Source organism: Zea mays, chromosome 9, assembly GCF_902167145.1.
Source record: "Zea mays cultivar B73 chromosome 9, Zm-B73-REFERENCE-NAM-5.0, whole genome shotgun sequence".
NCBI classification, from domain to species: domain Eukaryota; kingdom Viridiplantae; phylum Streptophyta; class Magnoliopsida; order Poales; family Poaceae; genus Zea; species Zea mays.
The window spans coordinates 115,330,110-115,340,880 of record NC_050104.1 but is presented as its reverse complement, the minus strand read 5'-3'; the positions used below and the strand labels follow the sequence as shown (position 1 = coordinate 115,340,880).

The window sequence follows — 10,771 nt, the reverse complement described above, 5'->3', positions numbered from 1 at the left end:
TCTGTCGAGTGGCGCACCGGACAGTCCGGTGCGCCACCGGACAGGTCCTGTAGACGGTCCGGTGTGCGATCTCCTTCCTGATTTGGCATATCCGACCGTTGCTCCTCTGGGCTGAATTGCGCACCGAACACTGACAGTCCGGTGCACCAGCCGATCGTTGGAGCATTCCACGTGCTGCGCGAAGATTGCGCGGCCGACCGCTGGCTCACCGGACAGTCCGGTGAATTATAGCCACGTCGTCCAATTGCTTTTCCCGAGAGCGACGAGTTCGCCGAGGATGCCTCACCGGACAGTCCGGTGCACCACCGGACAGTCTGGTGAATTATAGCAGTACGCCGCCGTCGATTCCCGAGATCAGCACTTTCACCGGAGACCAGCCTGGCGCACCAGACAGTCCGGTGTGCCAGACTGAGCTGAAGTTTGGCTGCACAGAGCCAAGTCTTTTCGGTTTCTTTTCTTTTTCTTTTCTCACTGTTTCTAGCACTTAAAGAACTTCATTAGTATTAAAAACAAATATACTAAGTCTAGAAACATACCTCATGCCTTGATTTGCACTTTTCAACCCTTGACACGTTAGGACTTAAAGAAACGTGTTGGGCACTTAATCAACAAAACATTATAGAAATTGTCAAGGACACATTTCCCTTTTAATTTTTTATATCTCTCTTTCACATAAGAAAAATACAATATAAGCAGGTTTATAGCTCATTATTTTAATTGCTCTTATGATTATATGAGCAAGGAGGCTTACAGCTTGTTCGCTGCGGCTTGCTGCGGCTGCAATCCGGCTGCGGCTGCGGCTTCTACAGTATTTTTCTCTCTATGGATTGCAGCTGCAGCAATCCAAACAGCTGCAACAGTGTCGGCTTGTAGCCAGCCGAACACGCCCTTAGTGAACTCATGATACGTTCCTTTTGTTGAAACCTCGAAATCAGTAAAATAATAAAACTTCTGCTACAGCGATACCTTTTGCCGTAAAAAGTACTGCAGAGGAACTCGTTACCCCATGGAATCCGACGGCGACACGTCGCCACCTCGCCCGCCTACGCCGGCGCCAGTGCGTGCCTGCGGCGCGGGCCACCCGGCATCGCACTCGCTGCCGACCTCGGCGGGCGGCCGTGTCTGCCTCTCCTGTGTCGTGGCGCTCCTCTCCTCCGCGGGCAACGCCTCCACGCCATCCCACCACGTCGCGCACGCGCTGGCCAACCTCTCCCTGGCGCTCGCCGACCCGGCATTCCTCAGGCCGCTCCGCGCCGCGCACCCACACCTCCTCGCGGCGCCGCTCGCCGAGGCGCTCGAGGGCGCCGCCGAACGCCGCGATGCCGCGCTCGCCGCGCAGGCGTGCGACGTCGCGGCCGACCTCGCCGCCGTCGTGGGCGCCCCGGCTGATTCAGAGCTCGTCGCCCGCCTTGCCCGCGTCCTCTCCTCCGGCTCACTCGTCAAGCACCTCCATACGGTAAGTGCGCGTCCCCGGTCACCCACAATTTCGTGTTATTCTGTTTGTCTCATTTATGCTGAGTTGGTTGACCACAAATTATATGTAGTGGAGGCGACCTGTGGTCTGTGGATGACTACTTGACTAATCTCACTGGATCCATTGAATAAGGTGAACAATACAGTATATAATTTCGAGCTGGGAGTTATATATCTGGAGTCTGACGTCGAAATGCTGCATTCCTTTTTTATATAATAGAAATAAATCTGTCGCCAAAGAGAATCGGGTCACTTATTACAAAATTGTGTAAGCGCACAGATGTCCCACTCAAAACTCAATTCTAACATCATAAGGTCATCCAATGGACACAAAAAGAAAATCATTGTCATTGCCTCTAGCATTTGACAGACTTGGATAATGCGCTGATTATTGGCTTCATTCCACTGTAATTATGCCCATTAGTGTAGCCAGTGTGTTCCTATAAATATATACAACCTGCCAAAAAGTTTTGGAAATGCTGCGTTCCTACATTAAGGCCTCAACTAGCCAGTTACCCGTGCTTTGCTACAGTTTTTATATATCATATAAATATGTATTGAGATATTTATTCAAACATAATTATTATTTATTTCTAAACATTAAGGTACGCGTGGTCTGATGGTTAGCCCTAAATTTCAAGAGCAGGGGGTGTGGGTTTGAGTGCTCGCTCTGCACTATTTTTTGATATAATTAAAGTACATGTGGTCTGGTGTTAGCTGCGCGGGTGGGGTCGGGTGCTGGGTAGGCGCAGTAACGTGGGCATTGGACGTGGGGCCCACAGGGCATGGCCCCTGAGGTGGAGCGTGTGGGGCGGACCCAGAGTGTCAGCGCGGAGGTTGAAGTCGTTGTAGTACCAGGTGCTCACATTAGGTTCTTAATAGATTAGTATAAATATAGATTGGAACATGGTTTTTTTTATTCCTTTGTTTTTCTGTAAATTTGAATAATTCCTATGAAATTTCTATACAATACATGCTATTCAAATGGGCCATAACAAGAGGGACCCAGTTCTAACAAGTGCTTACCTGCATATGGATACACATACACATGATGCCATTTGAGGCTTGGTCATAATGGGTTGACTGCCATTTCGATATGTTGCTTCCTTTACTTCTTTCTTTAATGGCCTTGGGCATCTTTTCAGCTCAACACAATGGAAATGTACATATTCACATGTATACACCGAATTACGAAATATGATCGAATGATTTTGTATCTATTTTTTTAGAATCGTCTAAGTCTTAGCATGGATTGTAAAAGTTGCAAACTAAATGTAATAATACCTTATTTGGTTATACAACTAAATATACTAGGAGTAGTTGTATCCTTGACACACCAGTACACCATCTAGAGTAAACATAGTACTGTTGGCAGGATATGCAGTGCAGCATCATTCTAATTGATTAGTGTCACTCCTGGAGATGTGTTCAAAGGTTGCCCTAAATGTAAGACCTACAATTAGGTTTCAGTGTATGGTTGGAGGGTGATCTGCTTCCTTTCCCTGTTATTGTAATTCTGGTGAACCAACTACCCATTTTGTCCAAAGTGGCCTGCAGCGGTTTTATCTCATCACTTATCAGTCGTCGCTTGAGTGAGATAGACTGGATCCATTAAAGATGTGAGGCACAGTGGTTCTTCTCTTATAACTTCTATTAAATTGATTTACCTTCTTATGTATGTATCTTTCTTTTATGTCAGTGCAGCTACATTGTTTGGGGCTTTTGCTGAACTCTACCAAAGATGCTGGAGCATATATAGGGGACAAATGTTCTCTTTTCTTAAATCTTGTTAATGATCTCCGACTTCCAAGGTGACTACAACTGAATTCTGGTGATTATCTCTTGCCTTTCAAACAGCTTATCTGGCAGCATCTTTAATTTTCTCTATACAGCGATGAAATTCGTGGAGAGATACTCTTTGTTCTATACAAACTCGCTTTACTAAATGCCACCCCATGGGACGATATATGTGAAACTGGAGATTTGGACCTTCTGGCAATTGGTAGAAGCTTGCTTCAACTCTCTCTTGAAGTCCTACTCAAAACTCAAAATGATGCTGTTCGCTTGAACTGTATTGGTTGGTATTTCTTCTTTTTTGTACAATCTGAATAATAGTGCTTTAAGAATACTTCATTTTGTTGAAGATACTGATGTTTGAACTTCCATATAATATAACAAACAATTCTGGCCATTATTTTTCACGATTTACATAAGTTTATAGTTCTTTTTGATTAATTAATCTGCTCTTAATGTAAACACTCTAGATATATAAGCCACAGTTAAAGTTATATGGCAAGCTTCATATAGTTTGAGAAACTTGAGAGTGGTTTGAAAAGACAACCCGACATCAATTGATGAATGCCCATTTCTGATGTTATACGAGAAGCACAATGAACTTCTGGATTCAGCTTTAATACTTAAGTGCTACTTAGTTTAAGAGTTGGCTAAGGAGGAAAAATATTCACAATGTTGACTGAGTACCTTCGAATTGTTTGCAGCTACAATTTTTTCTCTCCAAATCTTTTGCACTAATAAATTTTGGATTTGGTTTTTAAACAACTCATCGATGTCGAAAATTTCCACAATAGGTCATTCTCCACTTGTTAGTGATGTTCTTTTTTCTGTGCTGCTGCAGCATTGCTCCTTACTTTAGCAAAGAAGGAGCCCTTTGATCATTTGCTGATCAGCAACCAGAGTTCTAACAAATGCATAGAAGCAGAGTCCATGCAGACGGATTATATGTCCCTAAATGCTTCTCTTGTTCTATTCGCTGAGGCTGTCAAAGGATCTCTGCTATCTACTAACCTAGAAGTTCAGGCAGGGACATTGGATTTGATCTTTCATTTCCTGTCATCTGATGCAAATATTTGTGCTCTACTTCAAACTTTGATCGATGAAAATGTTGCTGATTACATATTTGAGGTTCTCAGGTTATCAGGTAAAAGAACCTCACCTTTTTGTAGTCGTGAACTACTTTCTGAAAGCTTTTATGCATTATTATGATCAAGAAGGCTTACAAAGTTGCACTCCTGTTATACATCTTCAGGAAATAATGATCTGCTTGTCATTTCCTCTATTCGGGTACTATTACTTTTTGCGAGATCAGAGGAAAATTTCAAAGAAAAGCTTGCCATTGGATTTTCCACTCTTCTTCCTGTTCTTCACTATGTTGCAGAGATACCATTTCACCCAGTCCAGTCCCATGTTTTACGACTTGTTTGGATTTGCATGGCCAATTGTTCTGGTATCCTCTCACTGCCCCAAGAAGAACAGATAGCCTGTACTTTGACTGCAATCTTGAGAAGAAATCTCAATGGTGAACTTGACATGAGTTCTGAAACTTTTATTCTGGTTTGCTCAATATTAATAGAGATTCTGAAGTCACCTCATGCTCATGATATTGAGAAACTACCATCATTTATTGAAGAAGCATCAAAATATGCGATATCTTCTACATTGTCACATGGGTATGATTCTACGATCCTCAGTACTCATTCTCTTCTTCTTCTGAAAGAAGCACTTATATTCTGCCTTGAAGGGAGCAAATACAATATTGCTAGAACGAAGGATCTTGAGGATAGCATCATGGGAACTTGTGGAACAATTTTACTGCAATGGCTTGAAAGTGCTGTGGTTGACGGTAATGATGAAGAAACATTGGCTGAGATCCTTCAGATTTTCCAAATTATTTTGTCAAGGGCATCTGACAAAAAGCCATTAAAATTCGCTGAATTGCTAGCATCATCATCATGGTTTAGCTTGTCATTTGGATTCATGGGCTTATTTCCTACCGATCATGTAAAATCACTAGTATGTTTGGTCACCAGTTTGATTGTTGACAGGCTTTTGGGATGTAATTATGGGGAAACAATTCGAGATGCACACATTTATCTGCCATCAGACCCTACAGAAATGATGTATTTACTTGGGCAATGTAGCACAGAAGACTTCAACTTGGCATCATGCCAATGTGCTATTCTTTCTATATTGTATGCCTGTTCATTCTACAACGAAAGGTATTCATCTGCTGCAACTTTTAATTCACCATTTACACATTATTAGAGAAACATATTAATATGGCGATTGTTTTAACTATTCAGGCTCTGTGCTAACAACCAAATTCTGGCTTCTGTTGAGCAATACATCCTCCTCAATGGTGGGACCTTTCCATATGAAATCAATGGTTCCATTATGCTTACGCTTCTGGTCCATCTTTATGCCTTCATCAGAGGCCTTTCCCATAGCTGCAGCATTCCACACAGTCCAGAAGCCGAGAATACACTATTCCACTTAATCATACACAAGGACTGGGATTTGCTTGTGATTCGAGTCCATTCGGTAGCAATAAAATGGCTCTTTCAGAAGCAAGAAATTATGGAACCACTCGCCTTCCAGATGCTAAAGTTTTGTAGAACTTTCTGTGAAGATGAAACTGTCATGCTTTCAAACAGCAGTCAGTTGGTTGACATGCAAATGATTGCGGAGCTTGCACTTTCTGGAGAAACCACCATCTCGTCTTTGCTGGTGTCCTTGCTAGACCAGATGCTAAAGGAGGGTACAGAAGATGAGTTATTTTCAGTTGTCAGTGTTATCGCTGAAATCCTCATGATCTCTCCATGTTCTTCCGATCAATTTATATCATGTGGTATTATCGGTTCATTCCATGGCATATATTGCTTACCATACTCTTCAAGGAGCAGAACAGTTTGTTCCTATTTGATCTTTAACATCTTATGCTCAGCAAATGCATCAACATTTGGCCAGGAAGATGAATGGCTTCCTCTTGTTCTAAAGGTACTCTTATTCTGTCTATTTAACTTGAACCTCGTAAGTTACATTCAGATAATATTATTATTCGCTGGCTATTAATAGCTTCATGGGATGCCTATTCGGCTAACTTGTGGATATAGCAAAGTAGGTTGGCGTCTAGGTGTCGGTTGCTTGGCTCAGTTCTAACAGGTGCGTATGTAATCACAGAACATTATAGTGGTGTGTGTGGGTGTTTCAATGTTTGTGGTTGTCACTTCATGTTGTCCCATTTTTGTTTTTAATATAATGATACACGGCTCTCCTGTGTGTTCAAGAAAAAAAAAGAAATTCCAGTGCAGTACACGTAGTGTTTTAAATATTGTCTTTCTTTGGATTACTTGGTAGGGATCCCACATCATTAACGCTTAGTTGTCTGTTTAGACCAGTGCAGCTTTCCAAAAAGAATGCATCACTAGCTAGTATTGCATTTGTATTACTGGTTAGATTTATAATTTTTCTGATTCAGAAATTACTTTTGCTTGCAGTTATTGGAATTTATCAGTTCGGGTATTGATTATACCTCTAGTGGCCAAGAACACAAGATAGTAGTTGGGATACTATGCCTTGTTTTACATCATTCGTCAAGCAACTTTCTTATTGAGCCTGCAAAAGCCATAATATTGAACAGTTCTTTGGTTTCTTTAACAGATGTTGTAGTAAACAACGCTTGTGTTAAAGGCCCATCTTTATTTCAACACAATCAGGAGACAACCTTTGGAGAATTCCTGATTCTTGTACTTCTATTGGTGTTCTTCTCTCTAAGAAGGTATGGGGCTGTTGCTTGCATGCTTCATTTTATTTGCTTGGGTCTGCACTAATTGTGGTCTGCATTTTCACTTTTCAGTTTTCATAATACTCTATAGGCACTAATTGTAGCCTGTGTTTTCAGTTTGCATAATCTAGAGGCACTAATTGTAGCCTGTGTTTTCAGTTTGCATATTCTAGAGGCACTAAATTGTATTGTTTGTTTTCAGTTTGCATAGCATTCTAGAGGTAAGTATTGACTGGCAGGACTTCCTTCAGCATTCAGACGATGTCCAGTCATTTTCTGTTCTCGGTATTCCATGCCATGATTTATGCCGTCTCATGCACTTCGGTTCACCTTCTATTAAGCTTATTGCTTCACAATGCCTGTTGGAGTTGCTCACGAGAATTTCAGATCAAAGGTCATGTAATAATGCTGAGTTAAGATGCTCTGTGGGATATTTGAAGTCCATTATTGCAGTGACAGAGGGATTGGTGTTCAGTGAAGACAGTAAAGTTGCTGGAAATTGCAGTGCCTGTCTCTCTGTGATTTTGGGATGGGAGAAATTTGGAAGCCAAGAAAAGGTGGCAGTCAGAGAATCTAAATGGTTTAGGCTAATAATGGAGGAATTTGTTGTGGCCTTGACTGCTCCTGGTTTGACGTCGAAATCTTTCTCCAGTCAGCAGAAGTTTGCTGCGAATATGGCTGTTTCGTTGCTCAGGCTGAGCCAAGTGCCAGATTGGCTGACATCGTTGTTTGATGGGCATCTGATATCTGGCATCGTGGCTAATCTTTCTGCTAGGAATGTTACTGCAGAAATCATCAATCTCTTCAGTGAGCTCATGGCTAGGAAGTATCTCAGTCAAGAGCACATTGTTGATCTACATAACTTGTTGCAGGTTTGTGCAAGTCTCTTTGTAGTCCTACACCATGGCATTGTACAGTCGTACTTACTCGTACAAATAGTTTTGCATGATCAAGTTCATGTGTTAGTTCACCTTTTGAATTCCCCTGCCGTGGTGTATCTGATTTTGTCTAATAATATTCATACATATCGATATGTCATGCGCAGGTGTGCAGAAGCCAGGTCTACGAGGGAAGCTCCAAAGCACCGTTGCCAGAGCAAAGGGTTGAAAAAGTCGCGAGAAGCACCAATGACGTGCTCGCATCTCTCTTTGGCCTGATGGTGAACCAGTGCACAGACTCTGGCACGGCGCAAGCGGAGCAGCAGAGACTACTGCATGCGATTGACGTGTTCTTCCAGGAGTCGGGCAGGAGACAACAGCAACATGCTACAGCTCGACAAGAGACAGTGCCAGGGGATTATGGACCAAGACAGGGCAGCAGGGCCCGTCGCCCCAAAGAGAAGATATCCGGTCCAGGATGGATCCGGATCCGGCACTAGTGAGCCTACGCCTACGCCTGCGCTCGTGACCGATGCCGGCCGTGCCCAGGTTGCTGCTGGCTTGTGTTCGGAGCTCCCACGCTTGATTTGTGGGGAATTCCGGCGATCAGCTCCGCCGCTCCCATCTCACGAGTCACGAACTACATCCGCTTCCAAAGAAACATGATATCTTGAATCCTAAGTCATGAATCCTGAGTCAGAAACTCTAGTGAAGTCGCAACTACTCGACGTGTTTTAAGTTTTTAAGGAGCCGTAAATTTAGCTCTTGTATTTAACGAGCTCCTCGCGAACCGGAATGAGCTGAGGAAGCCCAAAACTGATGCCCACAACAAGCACAAAGCCAACAGCCCAACACTAACAAGACCCTACGTTTATCTCTTCCTATTGATTTCACCCTGACCCTGCGCCAACGGCTTGCTGCCAGCCATGGTCTTGTGCTAATCGCTTCTTGTCCGGTTCCTACCCATGCTTAGTGTGACCCTAGTGTTGTCTGCTTCGACACCAATAGGTAACACGAACACTAAACAAGCTTATCCATGGTCATCAAGCAGTCTATTACCTTCCCATTCTTCGTACTGCATTTATAACTCAAGCTTGATGAATACATGAGTACGTATGTGTGTTTTGAATTATATTGTCGTCTACTGAATAAGTATATGCTTTTTCTTCTCGTACATGAGTATGCATTTTCTTCTCGTACATTGACTTCATCCGATGTGTTTGTGGCTTGTTTTTGCTATATTATTGGTACAAAACCAATGGGCATGTTTGGTTTGTGGCTAAATGTGTCACACTTTGTCTAAGGTTAGTCGTCCAAATTGAATAACTAACCTTAGACAAAAAAGTTAGGCAAAGTGTGGCAATTGAGGTAACGAACCAAACATGACTAGAGTCTTATCTATTTGAGCTGCCCTCGTCCAAACATTAGTGCTTCTTCCTATACCAGATCAAGGGAACATGCAGTATCCAAAGTAGCACGACAGTGGACTATAATAACCAACTTTATATCATCATGTAATCCATCCATGAAACGCATAGGATGTGTTTGGTTGCCTGGCCCAGCCTGAGCCTGGCCTAGTCAGAGGACCAGACTCAGGGGAGCCCGCATGTACAGAGCCAACAAACAATGTTTGGTTGTCTGGTCAAAATGAACCAGACCCATATTATACATTGTTTGGTTCTCTTTTTTTAGCTTGGCCCAATTGGGTTGCCGACAGTTTTCACGTGTAAAATGAAGCTCCCGCCAAATTTCAAAATTTTAAATGCTATTAAACAAATTACAACAGATTTGAACTAAAAATATGATTTTGACCCATAAAATGAACTAATTGCAATCATTTAAATATGATTTACAATCATTTGAATTACAATCATATGAACTATAGTATTTGAATAAACAGAAACAGACAAATATGGTACATCTTGCCTATTCCCTACAGGCTGTTTCCATCCTCAAATACCAGACGAACATGGTACCTCATGAAAAAGGGACAACAACAGCTCTGTTTGCAGGCGTTTCAAGTGAAACACCAGCTATTTCAAGTGAAAAATCTCATGAAAAATCTCCCGCTGTTTCAAGTGTTTGCAGGCGTCAGCTCTGTATACTGTGTAAAACACTAGCTGTTTCAAGTGAAAATCTCATGAAAAGTGTTTGCCTATCCTCTGCTTAAAATACCAAGAGTAAACACAAACAGAAACTGAAACTAACAAAAGTCATGAGACCTGTGTATTGCTAGGCCAGGCCAGTGCAGTTGATCACTTGATAGTAACAGGTTGTTTCTGTGTATGATAGTAAACAGAAACAGAAACACCACTGGTTCCTTGCAATGACCCAGTGTAAACAGAAACAGAAATTGAAACAGAAGAAAAGAGAAGGAAGTCATGAGAGTAAAATCACTTGATCATGAGAGTAAAATCACTTGAGAAGAAAAGAGAAGTAACAACTTACCATAACCAGAATTGTATGAACTATAGTTTGCCTCAGAAATTATTATCAATTAAAATCACTTGATCAACTCATGAGAGTAATACAATAAATTGCCTCAGTTTTGTATGAATAAACACCTCATTTGACCATACATGGGAGAACATAGGGCAGGTGGAGAAATCTGATTAAAGAATAGAGTATGTTTGGTTGCCTGACCCAAGAAGAAAACCAAGAGCAAGGAAAACAAAGCAGTAAGTCAACCTCCCATGAATGGTCATCAGTCAAACATATTTCATCATAGGCAAAATTCATAAAATGAGCAAGGAAAACAAAGCAACAAGTCATACTCCCTTGATTGATCATCATTATAAAACATATCATCATAGGCAAGTAAAGGCAACAGTTCAATATA

The 10,771-nt window shown here is 42.0% G+C and overlaps 1 protein-coding gene across 13 annotated transcripts; it reads left to right on the top strand.

The window, feature by feature from the left end:
• Nucleotides 1-410: 410 nt before the first annotated feature.
• LOC103638879 (protein PUTATIVE RECOMBINATION INITIATION DEFECT 1) lies at nt 411-9,106 on the top strand. 13 transcript variants are annotated; one of them, XM_035962626.1, is made up of 11 exons: nt 1,052-1,456; nt 1,545-1,606; nt 2,937-3,092; nt 3,173-3,284; nt 3,366-3,550; nt 4,109-4,411; nt 4,520-5,489; nt 5,574-6,267; nt 6,768-7,048; nt 7,257-7,926; nt 8,100-9,064. In XM_035962626.1, the coding sequence occupies exons 6-11, from the start codon at nt 4,198-4,200 to the stop codon at nt 8,430-8,432; spliced, it is 3,162 nt and encodes a 1,053-aa protein (XP_035818519.1). In that variant the 5' UTR covers nt 1,052-1,456; nt 1,545-1,606; nt 2,937-3,092; nt 3,173-3,284; nt 3,366-3,550; nt 4,109-4,197; the 3' UTR covers nt 8,433-9,064. The 13 variants fall into 13 exon arrangements, 11 of the variants coding, with proteins under 11 accessions (XP_020399554.1, XP_020399553.1, XP_035818519.1 ...); XM_035962625.1 differs by having other exon boundaries at nt 2,849-3,092; nt 3,178-3,284; XM_035962623.1 differs by having other exon boundaries at nt 2,849-3,092.
• The last annotated feature ends 1,665 nt before the right edge of the window (nt 9,107-10,771 follow it).

Excerpts from the sequence above, each read along its gene's own strand:
- LOC103638879 (XM_020543964.2), top strand. The coding sequence starts at position 1,007 with ATGGAATCCGACGGCGACACGTCGCCACCTCGCCCGCCTACGCCGGCG. Across the intron at positions 1,457-3,177 it reads TCGTCAAGCACCTCCATACG|CTACATTGTTTGGGGCTTTT; the intron begins GTAAGTGCGCGT and ends ATGTCAGTGCAG. Across the intron at positions 7,049-7,256 it reads GTGTTCTTCTCTCTAAGAAG|TTTGCATAGCATTCTAGAGG; the intron begins GTATGGGGCTGT and ends GTTTGTTTTCAG.